General features: G+C 35.6%; 2 protein-coding genes and 1 long non-coding RNA gene across 3 annotated transcripts; 1 reads left to right on the forward strand and 2 right to left on the reverse strand.

Moving 5' to 3' along the window:
• The first annotated feature begins 16377 nt into the window (after window positions 1–16377).
• Window positions 16378–17410, forward strand: LOC128128569 (uncharacterized). Its single transcript, XR_008226556.1, has 3 exons — window positions 16378–16742; window positions 16837–16892; window positions 17166–17410. It is a non-coding gene; the product is annotated as an uncharacterized LOC128128569 (long non-coding RNA).
• An 856-nt stretch (window positions 17411–18266) lies between these two features.
• On the reverse strand, window positions 18267–19473 carry LOC111901639 (uncharacterized). Its single transcript, XM_023897524.1, has 3 exons — window positions 19197–19473; window positions 18708–18945; window positions 18267–18660 (listed from the first exon to the last, which is right to left on the reverse strand). Exons 1-3 carry the CDS (start codon window positions 19471–19473, stop codon window positions 18267–18269), a joined length of 909 nt encoding a protein of 302 aa, XP_023753292.1.
• A 1773-nt stretch (window positions 19474–21246) lies between these two features.
• LOC111901704 (dehydration-responsive element-binding protein 1B) lies at window positions 21247–22281 on the reverse strand. Its single transcript, XM_023897587.3, has one exon. It carries the CDS (start codon window positions 22144–22146, stop codon window positions 21478–21480), a length of 669 nt encoding a protein of 222 aa, XP_023753355.1. The 5' UTR covers window positions 22147–22281; the 3' UTR covers window positions 21247–21477.
• Between the last annotated feature and the right edge of the window lie 412 nt (window positions 22282–22693).

The raw sequence follows: 22693 nt of genomic DNA on the forward strand, positions 1-22693 counted from the left end.
AGAGCAAATCATGTTTGCTTACGAGAACTACTTAAATGATTCGATGAATGGATGTTCATCGTCTTAGGATTCAAATCCATTTGTGAAAAAATGGAAAGAAATTCCCAAGAAGAAGGTTGAAGTACATCGAACTGAGGATGGAAAAGGGAAAATCAATGTTAAACCTTTTCCATTGAATGATTACATTTCAATGCCTAAATTTGTCGAAATTTACTTAATTGACAATTTAATGTCAAAGGTTCTAAAATGGGTATTATGTTCATCTTTTCATAATGCATTTCAAACTAATGTCCAAGGACCGTAAAAGTATTGGGGACCTAAATTCTTCTAAATGATCACATGTACTATGTGACGAGCAATACGATGAGCATTGATACATTGATATTGGTTGCTCTCATCACATGACTGAGCGAAAGGAGAATTTGCGAGACTATAGAAAGCCAGATAATGCAGGAGTAGTGAAGTTTGGCAACAAAAACAAATACGAAGTCAAGGTATATGGCAAAGTGACGAATGGAAAATTTACTATGAATAGAGTAGCGTATGTCCAAGGCTTACAACATAATTTGATAAGTGTTTCACAACTCGTTGTGGGAACTGTCAATCAAGTTGTGTTCGATGAAGAAGGAAGCATCATCTCTAACAAAGAAACGAAGGAGATTCTTCTTATGTTAAAAAGAAAAGAAGACATGTTCACGCTTGACATGAAACCTATAGTTGGTGTTCCCTCTCTTGTATACTATCGAAAGATTCGTCAAACCTTAGATGGTTATGCCATCATCATCTCTCCCATCTGAATTATAAAAATCTCCACAGGTTGGTTTTACATGATCTAGTTCGAGGCTTACCTGATTAAAATTTGATAACGATTCGTTGTGTGTTCCTTGTAAACAGGGAAAGCAACATAGACAAGGTCATCTAATTGTCACCGATTCCAAGATCATCGAACCTTTGGAACTTCTTCACAATGATCTACGTGGACCTTCAACTGTTGAGACTTTCAATAAGAAGAAGTACATATTGGTCATTGTTGCTGATTTTTCAAGGTTTACTTGGTTTTTCTTTCTTTGTCAGAAGTCTGAAACTGCTCAAGTGATGATAGATTTCATCAAAAATATTGAGTTGAGTTTGAGGAAGAAAGTTTGAAGAATTAAGAGTGACAATGGTTCTGAGTTCAAAAATCAAATTCTTGATTCATTCTTGGTTGGATTGGGGATTTCGCATAACTTTTTATCTCCTTACACACCGCAAAAAATGATGTAGTCGAAAGGAGGAATCGCTCTCTCTATGCGAAGCTGCAAGAACCATGCTGACATATGCGAATCTGCCTCAATATCTTTGGGCAGAAGTTGTTTCGACGGCGTGTTTTACACAAAATTGTTCTTTTATTCATCGTCGTTTCAACATCACACCTTATGAGATTATTAACAAATGAAAGCCTAATGTTAAATTCTTTCACGTTTTTAGATGTAGGTGCTTTATAATGAATCTCTAGGACAATCTTTCTAAATTTCAGTCAATGGTTGATGAAGGAATTTTTCTAGGATATTCGCACAATTCAGTTGCATATCGGGTGTTGAGTAAAAGAATAAGAAAGATTGAGGAAACTTTAAATATTACTTTCGCTGACTATCACGTCAAACGTGTCGAACGGTCCTTCATACAAAAGCCAATCATTTCTGAAACGAATGATGAGTCAGAAATCATGAATTCTTTTGATGTTGACTATGGTTTGATTTTTGGTATTCCAGATAGAGCTATAGATGCTAAAATACATGCTGATGACAATCGTATTCTTGAAGAAATGAGGAACTAATATGATTCAACGGTTAATAGTGAAGATGATGAGTCTCATTCTACCTCAACTTCAAAAGTGAATGTCGAACGCATATCGGTTTCGACGGGTGATCATGTGGAGGGGGGGAACTTGAGTTTGATATCACATGGTCATATTCATGATTCAAATGTTGAGGGGGGAGCATGATCGAACTACATATCCATTCGAGGTGGAGCATGTGTAGAATAATGATGATGTTGAGGATGAGCATCTCAAATTGAATCCATTAGTTGAGGGGGAGCTAAATGTGTTGATTCCTAATGATATAAATGATCAAACTAATGAGTTGTTGTTGATAATGTTTCGAATGCAGGTGAAGGTTCTGAAACAAATGATGTATTAAAGGATGCACCTTTAGATTTTGACCATGCATATCCACCAATGGATAAATGGACACGTAGTCATCCAAAGGAATAGGTTCTTGGTGATCCAAATGTTGGAGTTATGACACGAGCACAAATTAGAGCTAAAAATGAAGTACTTAATGTTCACCAGGAATACTATATGTTTAACGTGTTTATTTCAAAACATGAACCCAAATTTGTAAAGGTTGCATTAGAACACTCAGATTAGGTTGTTGCAATGCAATCTGAACTGACAGAATTTGAACGAAGCAAAGTTTAGAGGTTAATTACTAAACCAAAGGATGTTTCATTAATTGGGTTAAACTGGATTTTTAAGAATAAGACTAATAAAGAAGGTAATATGATTTGAAATAAGGCAAAATTAGTTGTTAAAGGTTATTCTCAACAAGAAGGAAAAGATTATGAAGAAACCTTTTCCCCTGTCTCAAGACTCAAGGTTGTTAGACTTTTTCTTGCTTATGCAGCGCATAAAGATGTCAACATATATCAAATGGACGTCAAATGTGCTTTCCTGAATGGTGTATTAGAGGAAATGGTCTATGTCAAACAACCACCTAGTTTTGTCAAGGATAAGTATCCTGATTACTGTTATGTTTTAGATAAGGCAGTTTATGGATTGAAACAAGTACCTCGTGCCTTGTACACAACCTTAACCGATTTTTTGAAAGTTGCTAAATTTAAATAAGGATCGGTTGATCCGACATTATTTCGAAAGAAAGTTGGGAATCACCTGATGCTTGTTCAAATTTATGTTGATGATTTAATTTTTGGCTCAACTGGCCCTTTGTTATCGAAGGAACTTGAGAAGCTTATGAAAATCAAGTTCGAAATGAGCATGATGGGAAAATTTAATAATTTTTTAGGTTTACATATTCGTCAAAGCAGGGAAGGCATCTTCATCAATTAGGGAAAATACGTATGCATCCTGCTTGAAAGGTTTGGGATCACGAACAATACAAAACTGAAAGTAACTATGGCAGTTGGAACATGCTTGAATCCTTCGCTAGACAAGCCAGCAGTGGACTTAACTACATATCGAAGCATGATAGGTTCACTTTTATACTTAACTGTGAGTCGACCTGATATCATGTTTGCAGTGTGTAACTGTGTCAGGTACCAATCAAACCCAAGATAACTCCATCTCAATGCTGTGAAGAACATTTTTTGCTATCTTAACGGAACAGTTTCGTTGGGTCTTTGGTATCCTTCGAAGACAAGATTATTTTTTCAAGCTTACTTAGACACTGACATAGGTAGATGTCAACTTGATCGCAAAAGCACAATAGGCGGAGGTCAGTTGTTGGATGGGAAGCTAGTAAGTTGGCAATCGAAGAAACAAACATGCATTTCGATTTATACAACAGAAGCAGAGTGTGTGGCTGTTGCAGCTTGCACTTCTCAAGTTATCTGGATTCAAGGTCAACTGCATGATTATGCAATCAATATGAAGAAGATTCCTTTATACTATCACTCACAAAGTGTTATTCCCATCTGCCATAATCCAATATAACATTCGAAAACCAAACACATTGCTCTTCGCTATCACTTTATCAAAGCCCATGTCAAAGATGGGAACACAGAGGTTCATTTTGTGAAAACGACGGATCAACTTGCAGATATATTTACAAAACCTTTAGATGATAAATCATTTTTACGGATTACGAATGGTTTATGGATGATCGAAGCAAGCTCTATTCCTAGTTCTTCTTGATTGAAAAGATATCGATTTGGTAGGTGTGTAACTGAAGAATTCAGAGGTTATTGCTCACGATTCAGCGTTTGCATACGTTCGCTTTCGAAATTCCTCTAAATCGTTCTAACCTCAATTCGCGTTGTGGGGGAGAAAGTTGTTTGATGTACAATATCTGTGGGAGTTGCTACTTCTTACATCAAACATCAATGGTAACACTCTATTAGTTTGTTTTTGTCTGATTTTTTTTAAATATCAAAAGTCCAAAAAGATTTTCTTATTTTTGTCTTTAATTTTCAAAAACAAAACCCAAAAAAAATTCTTATTTGTTTTTGTATTTGTTTTTCAAAAACTATAAATCCAAAAAGATTTTCTTGTTTTTATTTCATATTGTGTTTAACATTTTGTGGCTTATTGTAACAACATGTTGTGGTGGCGAATGCTCAACTCTCATATTCAAAAGGGGAACAGGTAGTATTTCAAACTAATTTCCTAGTTAGGAGTCGCTAGAAGCATGCTGATGTATGTTGACCTCAAGCCCCATAGACTTTATGTGTTCAAAGCCTTAATGGATCTATCACTACGAGTGTTCCTTCCCAATTAGGCTATATTCACATTAGTCGAAGAGCTACCTTTCTTTTCTCATATTGAGTAAAGAGATTTCTGTAATGACCATATATTCCGCAGAGGTGCAATGAGTTTCTTTAACCAATCTTTTTCACCAACACTTTCTTCATGATCACACACATCACTGCATATCCTCAACATCTCTGGTAAAAACCAACCAGAATGTAGATATTGCAACAATCTGTGTTTATGATCCTAATTCATTCTTCCGTGATGTTGGTGAAACCCAACAATCCCAACTACTAAGGCATTGACGGTGAACATATTATTCAAGATTATAACGAAACACTTGCTTCAATACCATTTTTTGATATTCAAAATCATATTCCTTTTGTCATGTGTGATCTTGACAAAATGCTATATAACCAAGACATTTTTCCCCAACAAGATCCAGAACATAAAGTTTTTTTTTTGGAATATGATTTCAATCTGAATATCTTTTTGAACTCTTATTATTTCAACATATATCCAACCATACTAGTTCTTGACTACAATGGTCATCCAATTAATTTTGTTCAATTAACTCACACTTATGTTAAGTTGTGGTATTGAGCAAAATTGAGCCTACCTTCGAAACTGATATAAAAGAGCTCATTCGACGCTCATCGATGAGTATTCAATTGTACTTCACAAGAAATCACACAAGCAGTTCATCATCTCTATTGATGTCGAATGAAGAGATCTTTGTCTGGGATCTAACTGCTTTCGTATCAAATGTTATTTGATATCACTAATCGCACACTTTTTTTAATTTGATTCCCATTCATTCTTTGGCACACATTTGCACTGAAATCCTTGAAGTTTTGGGTACTACCAATTCGAAACCCAGGTTTTGCAAAGTCTGGCATATGATTTCGCTTTACAATCCTAAAAGAGAATGAACCTTACCTCATAGCGAAGGAGTGATGTTCTCTTGACGACGAAATAATAGGATGTACTTGTTCCACAATGCGAAACATGTGATAGTCCTTATCCGAATGTGAATAACGAAAAGTTCGGCGGACATGACAATTCAGTATCTTATGGGATTTGAGGAAATCGTGATGATCACTTTTTCTGACACGACGACTTTTACGACGACCGGTATTATAACGAATGCAACACGTGGTAGTATCTTATTGGTTACCGGTTCAAATTCAAAATTATTCGTCGATTATTAAAGGAAATTGGTGATGTTATTTGAAGACTTTATGCTCTCTTAGCAAATTTTCCCCAAATTTCTCCAAAGTTTATTGTCTTCAAACAACCTTTGCAACCCTAACAATGGCGGCTCCTAATGGAAATGTTGATCCTTCAAACAACACCAATGAAGAAGAGATTTCACAACCTTTGTTGAAGATTTAGAGTTCGAATATTCGTCTTCTGCCCACTGTTGATCAACATCCTGAGCAGTTGCAGATGCTGATTTTAGCCCAAAATCACTTTGTTCTTTCAACCGTGTTATCATCATCGTTTGTTGTTCCAATGAACTGGTTATCTCTTGTTGGTTCAATGGCGGTATTCAAGAAAACAACTAAGGTTGTTACTTTCCAACTGAAGAACAACAAGTTGCGAAAGTTAACCAAGAAACAATTTGCTCAAACTATGAAGCTACCATACTAAGGTACTTTTTATGAGGTTACGAATGAACAGGTTCTTCATATGTTTACTGAGATGGATCATCAACCTGTTCTTACTGGGATTAGTCTTTTTCGCAAGTCAAGTCTTCCCTGTGTTTGGAATTTTCTCTTCGGCGTTATACTACGATGCTTGACTGGTCGTAGTTCAGGGTTAGATAAGGCGAAATTGGAAGTTTATGTGATGATTTTTGTCTCTATTATCATTTGATTATTGATTATGTTACTCAACTTTGGGAGGAGTTTGGTACAGCTATTACTCATACCAATCCATCGAATGGTGTTTCTTGTGCACGATACTGGATTTTAATCCTCAAGTAGGTGTATGAATAGGAAGGGATTTTGGTTCCCTCGGAAGATGAAAAAGTGGAGTTTTCAACTTTACAGGCTCCAAAATTGGTTGTTGATGATCCAGTCCTTTTTCCAAGTGTTTCTCACATTCCAGATGCAATGTTAAGGTGAACTGATCCTGCAAACCCAATTCTTGTTCAGTATTTGGCATCCATTAAAACAAATGTTTCGGTTGGAGTTCTTTTGCCAAAGGGGGATGAGGGTTCATCGAAGGTTGTTAAAGCACCAAAGAAAAAGAAGTAGATTGCGCAACTAAATCCCATTCAAGAACATGTAGAGGATAATGTCTCAAAGGAAGTTATTTCTTCGAAGAATGGTATTCTCAAATGTACAAAGAAGCCAGCCAATAAACCTCATCATTCTCCTGATAGGTCATTTGTTCTATAGCTTGAAGTTGATACCCCTACACAAACCCATCATAATCATTCTTCATCAAAGGGTATAAAGAAGATTCAAAAGCCTTGGATTAACAAATGAGGTGTACTATTTCGAGAAATTCATGTTCCAGTTTCACATGCTTCAAAGAAACGTCAAGCCTAGGAAATGGTTAAAATGATTAAGAAGAAGAAAAGATAAATTGAAGACCCACTTGACAAAGTCACTGTAGAAACAGATCATGGAAGTGACAGCAAAAGCTATGATATTCGTATTAATGACTCTGGCTACCTCGAAGGGATTCTCCTATCAAGTCGATTTTCAAGGAGACTGGAAATACAAGTGAAAATGTAAAGGTATTTAATACAGATACAAACACCAATTCAAGTGATCCTACATCTACATCCATCCCTGAGAAGACCACGGTCATACCACTCGAGGTTTCGCAAACTGAGTCTAATACGGAGGAGGTTCGAACCTCATATATCAATATATACGTATATGATACGGACATATTTTTCAACATGGGTGAAAGGGTGTTGAACAACGAAGCCTTTGGTACTTCAACTCTTAAAACATCTACTATTCCTACATCACTCATACTTTCATCCACAATCGAAACCTCAATCCTTGATACATAAACTTCGTTACCACTATTTTCTTCTCCTATCCCAACTTCACTTCCTATTTCTACCATATCACCAACATATTCCACCATAATGCATGAAGCCATAACTACCCTCTTCTCTTTGCAATCCACTGAGGCATTGAGAATATTTCAAGATGATGAACCAAATGACGATGACATATTGGTTTCTTTTTCCGACTTGCAATTCGATCCAGAGAAAGATAATGTTCCTGATAACATGATAATGTCAGGTAAACAATTCAACATCCTCAACAACAAACTAGATTCTCTTTTACAGATCCAAGAAGATATTGGGGTTCAAAATATCGTTTATGGATTTGAAATGGAGTACATGTTAAACTCACAGGAGAATCGTTTTAGAAGTTTGGTGGAAAATATTAAGAAGAAACTAGTTGAAAGACTAAAAGTTCATGACAATAGTTTTGAGTACGAGATTAAAAAGCTTCGTGATGTTGCTAAAGAGCGTCGTGAACTTTTCGTTGAGCAAGTGAAGACTATCAAAGAGTCTATTGATCTCATGATGGTTGAACTTAAATCATAGATGGCTAAAGAGGTTTAGAAGATAGAGATATATTATTTTGTCCTACATGGAAAAGTTGATGTAATTGCTGATGCTATTACGAAGCTAGTTGAATACAATACCACATATTTGACTAAGCTTGATGCGAAGATATAAAAGGATTCCCAAGTATTTACAAAGTTGGAAGAATTCTTAAGCGCTATCAAGGAATCTATTTCAAAAACTGCTCTCAGATGATTTTGTCTATCGAGGCTAATCTCAAAGAGGATCTTTCTCCCATCCTTGAGTTGGTTCTTCTCTTACCAACTAATGATCCACCTGCGAAGCAAGTGTCAAAATGGGGAGAGAAAGGATGTGGAGGCGTTGTATCTTCGAAAGATATAGATAAAGGAGTAGTTGTTGGGAAGGTGATGTCCACTCAAATACACACTTCACTTCCAATTTCATTAACAACAACTTCGACAACTACCATAACAAGACCAATAACGAAAGGGATTGTTATAAGAAAAAGTGTTAGAGGTTCTAGTTCAATCTATATGCCACCTCCTTTGAAAGACAATCAGGGTGACAAACGAAAAGGTGTTGTGGTAACTCTTTCAAAAGAAGAAAAGAAAAAACAACAAGCCTTAGAGATTGAAAGATAAAGGCAAGTCAATAGCATATTGAGAAGAAGGCAGAATGATCCAGCAGGCTTGAACAAGGGTGATCCAAATAAGCATTGGTGTTATGAAACAATTGAGAAAATCATTTCAATTGGGAATTTTAAGTATTTTTGCAAAGTACCAAAGAAGAGTTATGAAGTTGAGAAATCTGATTTTAATCAACTTGATTTCCCAATAAATCATATGATGTACATATCTTCTCAATACAAGTTAGTCGATCACTTCAAAGACAAAGAAGAATATAAAAGACTAAAGATGCGATTTCATGAAGTGTTGGGGAAAAGTGAAGAGCAGGTGTGGTCATCTGTGAAGGTCATAAAAGTGATGTCTATTTCACATGAAAACTTGTTCGAAGGCATACTACACAATTTTCGCTATGTTGTTGTTAGAGTGAATAATGTGGTCTGTGATTTTTCGATTGCTGATTTCCCATTGATGAAATTAAATAATTTGGTCACTGTGACAAAGATTTTAAGAAATGTGGATGTTACGAAGTTTCCAGAGAACAACAAGGATGGTTTTCTCATTGTCTTTGCTCATATCAACGTGTTCATTAATAACTATTATGATTGTCTCGCCATCACTGATATTGAGCTGACTATGTTTATCAACAAGAGTTCGAAAGTTCCCCAAGCATTTCTGAAAGGGAAGATCAACATAGATGAGTATGAAGATGGGGAAATCATTCATCAACCTTTGGGAGTGGTGTTTCGTGGCAAAACCAAGAACGGGAGGATGAAGAAGTTTTTATCAAGTATGCGATGTAAAGAGGTACACGAATTCTCAGTATACAAGTCTTCTTGTTTGAATCAATAACTGCAAAAGGAATTAAGTAGTTGACAAGGATAAAATTCAAAAGACAATACTTTGGTATTTGGAGATTCGCGGAGTACTTCTTCAGACTATGAAGCTAATGACATGATTTTGTATTTTCTCACCAATGGGGAGATTGTAGTGTGCGAAATGTATAGTGAGAAGTCAAAATTATTTTTAGTTTGTTTAGGTATGAAGTCATGTACTTCGAAGTGTATGTATTTTTCAAGGCACATGTTGATGTTGAAGTCCAATGTCTAATCCTTGCATATTTTTTGTGTGTCTGTATCACTCTATAAATAGAGTAAGTATAGGGGCAGAGAGTAGCTTTTGCATGTTTTCGCTCTTGTATTATCTCTCTTGAAATCGTGTACTCTTACATATTATTAATGAGCCAATAAGATATTATTTACATATCGTGTTCTTATTGCTTTCAGTCTTTGATTTCGTTTTCAAAACTCGATTTAAACACTCTTCAATACATACCATTCTTCCACCTAAAAATTTACACTCTTTTAAAACTTATTCACTTTTACAAATATATATATATATATATATATATATATATATATATATATATATATATATATATATATATATTTCTTTCATATCTTTTGTAAATTCTCTCATAAAAATGGAAAACACGTTGGAAAATTGTAAGTTGTTGCTAACCATTGGTCAGGCTGTTGTGAAATCATGGGAAGTGATTGTGGATACAGTACAAGAAGAAGAAGAAGAAAGGAAGTCGAACCTAGGACACGGAAGATGCTACTTAGAGATCGTTGGGATGCAAACGCCCGTCTAATGATACATTTCTTCAATGAAAATTCTGTTTACGGGGAACACCAGTTTCGATGTCGATTCAGAATGGCAAAACTTTTATTTCTTCATATAGTAGGTGACATTACTAACATTTCTGAATATATTAGACAACGTCGAGATGCAAGAGATGCGGATAGGTTTTCAATAATACAAAAATGTGTAGTTGTAGTTCGTCAATTAGCTTACGGTTCCGTTTCTGATTCATGAGACGAATATTTTCAAATGTTGAGTGGGTAGCTAGGGACAATTTGGATGAGTTTTGTAGATGCATTGTCACTATTTATGGTCAAAGGTATTTGTGTAAACCCACTTTTACTAACATTTAATCTTTATATGCTCAACATGCTAGTGTTCATGGCTCTCCTGATATGCTTGGAAGTTTGGATTGTCTTCATTGGGCTTGGGGTAGTTGTCCTAATGCATGGTAAGGAAAATTTACACGGGGTGATAAGGGTCACCCTATAGTCATACTTAAAGCTGTTGCATCCCAAGATCTTTGGATTTGGGCATGCACTTTTTGGTGCTCCCGGCTCAAACAATAATATTAATGGTTTAGACATGTTGCCCATATTTAATGGGTTTTGTGATGGGTCCGCACTGTCCATTTCAAGTGAATGGAACGACCTACGATTATGGGTATTATCTTGCTGATGATATATACCAAGGTTTAAAAATACGGAAACGAGCCTCGAGGCGTTTGCCCTCCGCTTCACGAGGGGTAAGCCTCGAGGCGAAACAAGGCGTAACCTTGAGGCGAAATGATAAAAATAATTATTAAAATTATATAACTTATAAAAACAATATAAAAGTCCAAACCAAACTTAAATAATCATAGATCAGATGATTATTAATGTCTTCATCCCAAAAACTAATAGTTAATACTTAATGTCTTGATCCTAAAAATGAAAATACTAGAAGTCTTAAACATGTAAACTTAATCCAAATCACATAATGCAAACATCATCATCATCTTCCATGTCCTCTTCATCAATCAAATGAAATTCAACACCCTTCCTCTTTCTTGATGTTGAACATTCACCTCCATCACCAATTTCTCCACCAATTTCTTCGCCATTTTCATTTTCACCACCATTGTCGGCTTCATTATCATTTGGGTCGGCTACCCATTCATCATCAGAAGGAACTTCTTCAACATGTAGGGGATCAACTTCATCCGATAGATTTTTCTTCTTGATAAACTTATTTTTCAGCTTCTTGTTGTACATGATGTACACCAAACTATTCATTTTATTGGTGGTCAACCGATTTCTTCGTTTTGTGTGTACTTGATTAAATGTAATCCAATTTCGCTCACAAGCCGAAGCCGAACATGCACTACAAGAAAAAAGACCTTTAATGACGCGCTTTTTACGACACGCGATAATTAACGATACGCAAAAGGACGTGCCCTTAAAATAGTGTCATCTCTCCAAAAAATTTAAGGATTTACGTCACGCTTTATTGCGTGCCCTTAATTTAGTGTCTCAAGAAAAAAAATTAAAAACACGGAGGGCGCTTTATCTTAAACGCGCGTCGTCTGTACCTGTCGCTTTATAATTTTAATGAAACGCGCTCTTAGTAGACAAGGGGGGAAATGAAATCCCCAAAATTTTGAAAACCCGCCTTTTTTTTCTATCTTCTATCTATCTTTCATCTTCAACCTAACAAGGACGAGCATTGCACTCTTGATTTCCCTAACTCTTTCTCTTTTTCTGATTCAAACTTGAAAGAATCGAAAAAAAATCTATCAATTTTGAAGCCTAAAGAATCACAACAACCGACTTCATTACATCTTCATTACAACAAGCCTCAAAAATCTTGCTACTAAGAAAAATCCCAAACAACCAGTGGTATTTTCCCTAAAATTCAAGGATTCTCTCATGCGATTTTAGCGATTTTTGTTTCCCCTGTATTTTTTTTTTGGCATCGATCACTTCTTAGGCGGTCTTGGCCTTCATAATTATTGCATCTGGTTTCCCTTGTTCTCCTCCACCTATGTTTCCATATTTTATCTTCAAGTTCTTCTCATCAATGATTCAGCTGATTCATATGATTCCAGGTCAAGGAGGAGGAAGAAGAGCTATCATTCAAGTTCTAGGAGTAGAAGCAGGAAATCAATATCAGTATGTGAGATCGAGTAAGATGAATCCACTAATAAAAAGAATACCCACCAAAAAAACTCATAAACCCGCGTTATCAGCTACATAAGCCAGAAATCCTTCGTCTAGGGTTTTATTTATCAACGCTCCCGCCAAAGGTACTCTCGTGTCTTATTAACCTGAGTACATGTATACGTTTCTTGACAAATTTCTTGGATTTTCTTGGATTCTCAAACCTCCACCGCTTCACTTCCCACCGACGACCTCCGCTCACCTCTCCCCCCCCCCTCCGAAATTCAGCTGCTTCTAATTTGGGGGTTATTACCCCAGTTCCTTTCCATTGCTCTCTGATTAAACAATTTATTGCCGATTGCGAAGCCTCCACAAACCCTACCTCAACTCCATCGCCATCTACAGTTGACTTGGCCTTGATGTCTCCCCTTCATCATCATTGGAAGCTAGTCCTGTAGACAGTGATGATTTTTGTCACTTGCCTAATGGCAGCCCTCATGAGGCATCACCCACTAGTATTCTTGAGGTTGGTAAAGCTCCTAATATTTTCTTGAATCTTGATCATCTTTTTATGTGGGTAAGATTTTAATTTTGAATTTTTGATTCTGAAATAGATGATGACATCATTTCCGGTTCTTGGAGGTCTACTTTTATCCCCTCTTCCTTATGAACTCTTGTATTTGACTGAAAAAGAAAAATGGTAGGATAGTAGTTGTGGTTCTGTGCATAAAAAAGTGAAGACAGTTAATAGGCCTGATATTAAAGTTGACCAAAACGAGAAGAAGCCAAAGACCGAGGGTAATTTGGTCCCACCTGAACTGAAAAACATCAACATTGTTTGTGATGGCATTGGTGGTGAAACAAAAAGGAAGCTGACATGGATAATTTGTATTGTGAAGAACCTCTCTCTAATGGTATGAGGGTGGATTTCAGAAAAGGTGCTGCCTTTAAGGGTGGATCATCTGGTGTTATACCAAAAGAGGAATCATTATATCTAGTTTTGTTTTAACTTGATTTTTTGTTTTAACTTGTTCAGGTATGGGGAAGGCAAAGGTAAGATGATTAGTTGTTCTATCCATTTTCATTCTAGGGCTTTTTGGTTGTTGGCTATTTAGTACAGGTATGGTCAAGAAACGAGTTACTCAGTTTTCTTAACTTATCCCATATTTATCCTCTTCTTTTTCATCCATCTTTATCCTGTTTCTTGTACCCCTTTAAGTTAAGTTCCTGCCCAACATAAATCCAAAACTATCATGTAGGGTTCATTTGCTGCCAGTTCTTCTACAAGTGTATCATCAAAATAAAATCACATCCTTAGTCTCTTATTTCATAAAACTCTATAGATATGTATGTATATGAACATGCTCAGTGAATCATGTACGTGTTTTTATTCAACCAGCAGAGGCATTGATTCTGTTGCCCTCTGTGGAATTGCAATATCAATCTCTTTTGGGATTACCCCATCCATGTGTGGTAATCTTACTCATATCACATACATATACAAGCATGAATCCCATAGTTCTTCATACTCATATATTTTACATTTTTTCCTGAAGCAGTACATACGTTCAACTACAGTGAGCTACAAATCCGAATTAAACCCAATCTAGAAAAATGGATGCTTACAATATTGCAAGAAGTTTCACAATTTGAAACTTTCTTGATACAAATAAATAGATTTTGAATTATTAGTTAATGTTCAATTTTCAAGCTTCGACATTTTGTTTTTTAGTCGCTACCTCAGCCTTGGTTAGTCTAGGCAGGCATCTGACGTTGCTGCCTGCTGGAATAGCTAACTTCTTGTAGTGCACCCCCCATTGCAGTTCACCTATCAGAGAAGGAGACACAAAAAGATTCCCACGTCTGTGGGGACCAGAAATACCCACGATGGTAGTACTAGGTTGGTGGGACAGCAGGGTTAATTTGGGTAATAAGACAGATCCTCTGTTATGGAGTCTTTTTAAGGAAGAGTCCCTCTCAGTGAGAGGCAGGAAGAATATTAGAAGTTTTTTTTTTCTTTTGGGAGACCATAGCATCTCGAATAGCTATTCTTATTGTTAAATTCCTCATTTCGCGTTGTTCTTGTTATGAACTGGAATACCATTTATAGGCTGCCATTGTTTCATTAAAAGATTGATAATTTGTGTGTTGAGTTCATAACACTTCTTCGGCTTACCCTTTTGATCTTACTTTGTGTTAATTCTATATTTTTGGATCTGCTATCTTTGGTCTTATGGCATCTTGATTTACATTTTTTTTCTTCAGTTTTTACTTACAATTTTGTGGGTTTTATATGTTGATAGGAAAAGGTGGTGGTGGTGGGACAGATACAGTGGCAATGGAAATAGGTGGTGGCGATGGGGGACACAACACCCAGAATATGGTGGCGATTGTTATATGCACTTATGAAGGTTGATTGGTCTGTTTCTCTAATACATATTTTTTTCTTCAAGTATTATTTAATTTACCATCACTATTTGTTTAGCTTGTAGGTAAAGTCCACTAATTTAATAGTTTCCCACCAAATATTCGATGACAATTTTTTGATTTATTTAAGTTTCAATGCTCCTATACAGGTAACTACTTTGTCTGATCTCCATTTTTTTGTCAAGTTTTGCCCTTCCTTCTTTTGATGAAGGGTTCAACTCCTGTTTGAGACTTTAAGTGGACTATATTAGATTTACCATTTAACAAAAAAAGTTGCTTAATAACCTTCTATCATTGTTATAAGTTTATGATCTTTTCGTTGACTCACCTTTTGACATCTTTACAAAGCTCAAGATGTAGTCTAAATAAGAAGCTTAGAATTTTGAATGATGGAATGAATATTATGAAGGTTAGACCCGTCTTTTGGCACAACATGAGAGAAGAACCTGTTATTTACATTAATGGAAAGCCCTTTCTGCTTCGTGAGGTTGAAAGACCCTACAAAAACATGCTCGAGTATACGATATATAATAATAATCCTCTCTCATTTTTAATGTTTATTATTTAAATATACTCAAGTGTCAAGTGGTTTAATGTAGGGAATTTACTGTGAAAGAGTGGAGAGAATGGAAGCTCGACTGAAAGAAGATATTCTCAAAGAACCTGAACGTTATGGATATAAGGTATCTACCTGATACCTTGCTGCAACCTTGTTGCCTAAGAACAGAAAACAAAATAGAACAGGAAGAAAAAAAGGAAAAAAAAACTACATGGCTGGCAACAGGTGATAACAGGGGAAGAAAAAGATGGGATTTTTTATTTTGCTTGGTGGAAAAGAAAACTTTTATTGCTGAAAAACTTCTTTCTAAATACCTATAATGTAGCATATTTATACTAAAAGAAAAAGAGTTTGACTCATAGTCTAAAACCGGGAAACAAAAATAATAAAAGCATTTTCCTAAAATGCCCTGTGGGCTTTTTCCTGAATTACGCCAACAATGGAGGTGATATTATGGCAATTCACGAACTACAATCATATTTTATTACAAAAACTTAATTAAATTGGAACTTTCCCAAAATACCCCTGAGGCTATTTTTGTCCCCAATTCTCAGGGGACGGAATAATGATGGATGGTCAAGCTAAAATTTGGTATTGAATTTAATTTGGTATAAAAATGACAGGTTTGATAATGGTAGATGGTCAAGATACAAGAACTTTTCAAGTCCATTTGGAATATTACACTATAGATAATATTCTCTCTTTATTTCAGAACTTCTTACTTCTTCGTCTTATTAACTTTTTCATCTTATAATATGTTTGGATGCTGCTACATTTTAATACTGTCTGGAGTATATTATATTTGTTATTTGTGATAATAGCAGCTAGTTTTGTTTGTGATGGGATTAGTGTAAATTTTTGTCTGTTTTGTTGTTTTCTGGATGATAGCTAGGTACCTAAAGCATTCTTTAAAGGTGGATCAGTAGTCTACATGTCATTGCATGTCATTGCATTCTCACTGTTACCTATCAAAGTACTGAGGTAAATATTATGATTTTTTATATTAATTTTCTTACTTTCTAAAATTATTAGTGTTTTTTTTTCTGAGTTATGATTGAAAAACAGTGAACTAGGGTAAATTTTATGAATTATGATATTAGTTTCTGAAAATATATAATTAGGGCATCATTATGTCTTATTGCCCCGGGCAACATATTTCTTTGGACCGGCCCTGGGTCCTTGCATTGCAATTGCCTATTTATCGGTTCTAAAGGACTATGAGATTCATTGCTTTCATGAAGGATTGGAAGTCAAACGACTTGGTGGTCTCCATGTCATTGGGACATCTTTGCATGAGTCCCGAAGAATTGATAATCAGGTAACTTTACATCAATATTGTGTTTTAAGGTTTTACATAAATTTAGCATATACTTTCAGACTCACTTTTTTAATTTATTTCTTGCTTTACAAAGCTTCGTGGCAGAGCAGGAAGGCAAGGAGATCCTGGATCAACACGCTTCATGGTCAGGTAAGTTCATTTAAATGATTTTTATAAAGTTTAAAGTCAATCCTTTTATCTGGACAAAATTCTTCATGTTAAATTACGTAATAGTCCTTGGAGTAGTTGACATGAACAATTTTTTTTTGTTAGAATGATTCCATATATATGTGCAAGCAAGTACATGCCTTGTGAAAAAGGGAAATCTATTCTAGTCATTCTCTTTAACAAGGCAACCTTAAAGTTGATTTTTTAAACCTGATGTTTAAAACTACATTGAGTGTGAGATAGAAGTTTATGCAGAGAAGGAAAAAGATAGAAGTTTTTGAGGATGTTGCTGATGAAAAAGATAGAGGTTCTTTAGGATGCTGCTAATGAAGTTTATGCAGAGAAGGAAAAAGATAGAAGTTTGTTGGCACATAGTAAGCTAGATAATTAATGCAATTGTATATAAATGAGTTCATTTTTTTATAACATTTACTCACTATTGGAATAATTATTTGTATTTGACATATTAGTGAAATGAATTATATTTGTTATTTATGGTATTTTATTTATTATTATGAGATTTCTAATGTATTATTTAATATGAAAAATTAGTAAATCTATAAATAATATTTTTTTTAAAACATTTAAAATTACGATACGCAAAAATGTGTGTCATCTTCATTTATGACATGGCCTTTCTTGACAGGGGCTTTCTTGATACGCATTGCGTGTCATTAACACGCGCGTCGTAAGGTTACGACACGCGAATGCGTGTCATCTTCCTTTATGACAGGGCCTTCCTTGATACGCATTGCGTGTCGTAATCGCGCGTCGTAAATGCGTGTCGTAAATGCGCGTCGTAAATGCGCGTCGTCTCTAGACGACGCGCAAATGCGCGTCGTCTATCTTTATGACATGGCCTTCCTTGACACGCATTTGCGCGTCGTCTGAGCCATTTACGACGCGCAATGAGCGTCGTAAAAGGCCTTTTTTCTTGTAGTGATGTTAGGCCAAAAATTTTTGTTGCAAAGGCCTTGACTTCGGGAACCTCATCTCCAATGTTGTCCCACCATTCAACTGCAGTAATAAAACAACATTAAAAGTCTAGTTAAGAAGTAAAAAACAGCAATAAATGCAAAAAAACTGCACTAAAAGTGTGACTTAAAACAACAACCAACCCGGTGGACGTTTCATGTATGATGTCAAGGATGCCATGTATCCGAAAAATCCTCGTTTGTATTTATAAACATGAAGTTAAGAATCGATCTTTATATAAGTGTCTCGATTCCTAACGAGTCTTTCCATGCACTTATACAAACCCATTTTTATCCCGGGATGCTCGGAGACATCAGGACACCATCTAAATCATGGATTGAAGTAATAGGCCGCGACATATAAGTCACGATGCATTTGTAATTACCATTTTTCATCAATAATATCCCATATTTCCTTGTATTGAGACACGTCCCCATTAAAATTACTTGCTATTTTCTCTTTACATTCATCCATTGCACCGTAAATATAAGCCATCGCCGGCTCCTTTTCACCATCAACAATCCTCAAAACATGAATAAGTGGCTTTGAGGTTTTAATGGAATAAACCACACTAGACCAAAAGGTTTTCTCGTCCATGACAATTTTTTTGACAACTTTTCCATCATCCTTTTTTGCCCAAGCACAATTTGACCACTCTCTTGAAACAAACATACTTTGTAGTGGTTGCTTTAATCCATGCAGACTTTCCAATATAAAAAATGATGTCGCGAATCGTGTGATAGCCGGTCGAAGAAGATCTTTCTCAGCAAACTTTCTAGTTAAACTCAAAACCCATTGATGGTTATGGATGAAATTGCTGACTTTTTTTTTGCTTTTAGCAAAGCATATTTATTTTGTAGCAAATCTCCAATCTTCTCAAGCATCAAATGAGCAGCACAAGGGGTCCAATACAAACCCTTTTTCTTCTCCATCAATAGTTCACCAACAGCTTTATAGGCACTAGCATTATCAGTCACAACTTGAACCACAAGTTCTTCACCAATCTCTTCTATGACAGCATCAAGTAACTCGAATAATTTGTGTGCGTTTTTTATACAATCTGAGGCATCAAAAGTGTTCAAAAAAACAGTCCCATATTGATTGTTTACACTAAAATTTATAAGACTTCTATTTCGTATATCAGACCAGCCATCCGACATCAAAGTAACACCGGTTTTTTCCAAGTTGCTTTTATATCATCAACTACGGTTGTAGTTGTCTTGACTTTTTCATTTAATATCCAAGTCCTCAACTCGTAGGAAGTAGGTGGTTTCAAGTCCCTACCGTATTGGCCAATGGAACGCACCATACCTATAAAAGAAGGACTTGTTGCCACGTTAAATGAGATCACATTCTCGTAGAAGCATCTCTCGATATCCAAGCAAACTCTATTCCTGTGTTCTTTAGCCCTTGCTGGTGTCATCTTTTCATCCGATACGGTTCCTTGCTCGTCATCTTTTGTAGTCCCCAAAAATCGATCCATAGGTCCTCTAACACCCCTATCGTTTACACTTGGAGAAGAACTAATGTTGGGATTCACAAAGTATGCACCACATTCCACATTCTCTTCAAAATTGCGTTGGGCCATAAATTTTGTAGTTTCAAAGGTCTTCAAATATTGACATATTTCCTCCTTCACCTCGTCGGGAACATTAGGACAAGGTGAAACATCTCTGTGAGTGCATGCAAGATGTTCCTTCACTCTCTTCACTCCCCCTTTATGACTTTACTACAAAACTTACATTTTAGGTATTTGTAACCTTTTTTCCACACTCAATTGGTATTTCTATACTATATGGCCATGCAGGATCCTTTCGTGACCCTTTAGTAGCCATCCTAATAAACGAAATTTGATAAAACTGCCCCTAACAGTGAGCAAAACGACTAAATAGTGAGCAAAAAGACTAAACAATAAACAAAAACACTGCAAAAAAAAAAAATAATAAACAAATTATATGGATGTATGAACTGAAAAAAAAAACAGAAAGAAAACCACATGAAATAGCAAAAAAGACAGCAAACAAGCAACAAAATAAGACATTGAAATCCAAAAGCTGTATGCTAATTCGTGTAACAACCTAGAAAAATTCTTGCATCTATAACATTAAACACATAATAAATGCATGTATGCATTAAATAATAAATGGCAGTAAATAAACACATGGATCATAAACTCACAAAATAATAAGTTGACTGAATGAATAACAAATAAACACTACAAAAAGAGCTAATAATACTAGAGAAGAAGAGGCAAAAAGAAAGATAAAGAAAAAAAGGATGTAACCTGATGAGGTCTTCACTCTTCAATCTTTGAAGATACAATGGTATGAGATTTCAGAAAATATGGAAGATTTATGTGATACGGATATGTTGACTTTGAATAAAGAAGAAGAAAAAGAAGGAAGATCAAAGTAACAGCCGACATATCATTCTAGACTAGGTTAAAAAGTGTGAAATTTGATTTTTGGGAAGTTTCAAAATTCACTTTCTTGCAGAAATAAAAAGTAAAAACAAAGTTGTTGAAAAACAGGTGTAAAAAACGTTAAAAAAAGGGTTAGAAGACAAAATTTGCTCTTGGACGCCTCCACATAAAACACACCGCCTTCCTCTGTTTTCATCCGCTTCTCTCCGCCTCAAACATCAGAGGCGTATGCCCTAGACAAGACCTTAGAATCGGCGCCTCATAATCGTTTTAGGCTCGAATCGTTCTGAGGCGCGCCTCGAGGCGTATGCCTTGACCGTTTTTTTAAACAATAATATATACCATGAATTTGTTGTGTTTGTGAAACGCTAACATATCCAGGTGATCCAAAATGCATAAAGTATAAAACATACAAAGAAAAGCCTAGGAAGGATGTCAAACGTGCATTTGAAGTCACCAAGAAGCGTTGGTGCATACTACAACATCCGACTCGTCCTCAAAGTGTGGAAAGGGTCGCTCGTATTATGTATGCGTGTATCATTTTACATAATGTGATTTTGGAAGACAAACACAAAATAATTTGTCAGTTTGAACCAAATGACAATGCATCCTTAAGTGGGCCAATACCGCCTAGTTTAAATGAGCCAATTGGCATTGATATCGGTGAATATTCAGACTCAAAGATTTTATTTAGCTAGTTAATTTAATTTTCGTTTTATGATTGTTAAATCAAATGTAATGTTTTTAATTTATGAAATGTTATGTTATTTTAATTAGTGTTTAATTTTATGTTTTATGTAATTATTTAGATTTTTGAATTAAAAAATAATTAGTAGGTAAAAACATTACCACATCCTCCCTCATATGTAAAAAAAATATAAATACTGCAAAAACTTAGGCAACACTTATGTAACACCATTTTACCATTAACAAAAATCATACCACACCTAATAAATCAATTTCTTTTATTATATGGATGATAGAGTTTGTACATTCTCATTGGTTCAAGTCATGAGAGGGGGGAAATAATCAATATATCTGAAATCTAAATCTAAATCGAATATATATATATATATATATATATATATATATATATATATATATATATATATATATATATATATATATATATATATATATATATATATATGCACACTAAATGATCTAGAGCTAACTCCATAATGACTCGTCAGCACAAAATTCCACATCATCCCCATAATCGCCATACCCTACCATCTGAGGAGGCGCAACCATCAGTCCCTCCGCCATGCTATCAAAAAACTCCGGCATCTCGAAAACATCATCTTCATCCACGTAAAACAGAATTTCCGGCAACTCCTCCGTTTCCAAAATCTCCACCACATCCACCGTGTATCTAAAAGCCTCCGCCGCTTCTGCAGCGGCCTTTTGTATATCTTCTATTTTGTTAGACTTCGGGACAGGCAGCCGCCACACAGAGTCAGCGAAGTTCAAACACGCCGATCGCCCCCTGAAAGCCAAAGCAGCCACGTCATGTGCCCTAGCTGCCATTACAGCAGTGGGATGTGTCCCTAGCCACACCCTCATCTTATTGTTCGGCTCTCTTAACTCACAAACCCACTTCCCGTTATCCCTCATTCTCACTCCCCTGTACACCGGATGTCTAGTCTCCCTAAACTTCTTCCTTCCGGCCTTCTTCTTCGGGTTCAGTGAAGCCAGCATCACTTCTGCTTCAGCAGCGGCATTCAAGACAGAGGTTGTGCTGCAATTTGAGGTCAAAATGCATACTAATGGAACACTTTCGGATGATAATGCTGGAACTGAGCTATACGATTCCATAAAAGCATCCATGTGTTCCATTGTTTACAGGTTATGAATAAAGTAATGGTTGTTGTTGGTAGTAGTTGTGAGTGATTGATATGCAAATTAAGATGTATATATAGACATTTGTTGAGTGTGTGGAGTGTGGAGTGTACTGGTGACTGGTGATGTTAGATACTAGGTGGAGGAAGGGTGTAGAAGGAAGGATGCTTTAATAATTTAATTTGTTTTTCACGCGTGATAATTTTGCATATATAGAAAAATTACAAGTCTGGTCCCTATAGTATTGCATGAAATACGGATTGAGTCATATGGATATAACTGTTGTCATTGAAGTACAAAAGAGTTTTGGTAAAACAAAATATATCCGGTTTATAGACACTTTATATTCAGCGTCTTCTTTGTTTCTTAAAATTTTATTTTATTTAAATAAAATTAGGGCGTAACTTGTTAATTAGACTTTTGTGTTGGTATATTTTTTGTTCCAAAGTTTTTTTTTTTTTTTTTAATATTTCAAGATTTTGTTCGGAGTTTAGTGATTTACCTTGATGTCATTAGTTTTAATCCATTAAATCCTTGTCAAAAG

Source organism: Lactuca sativa, chromosome 9 (assembly GCF_002870075.4).
Source record: "Lactuca sativa cultivar Salinas chromosome 9, Lsat_Salinas_v11, whole genome shotgun sequence".
In the NCBI taxonomy this organism is placed as follows: domain Eukaryota; kingdom Viridiplantae; phylum Streptophyta; class Magnoliopsida; order Asterales; family Asteraceae; genus Lactuca; species Lactuca sativa.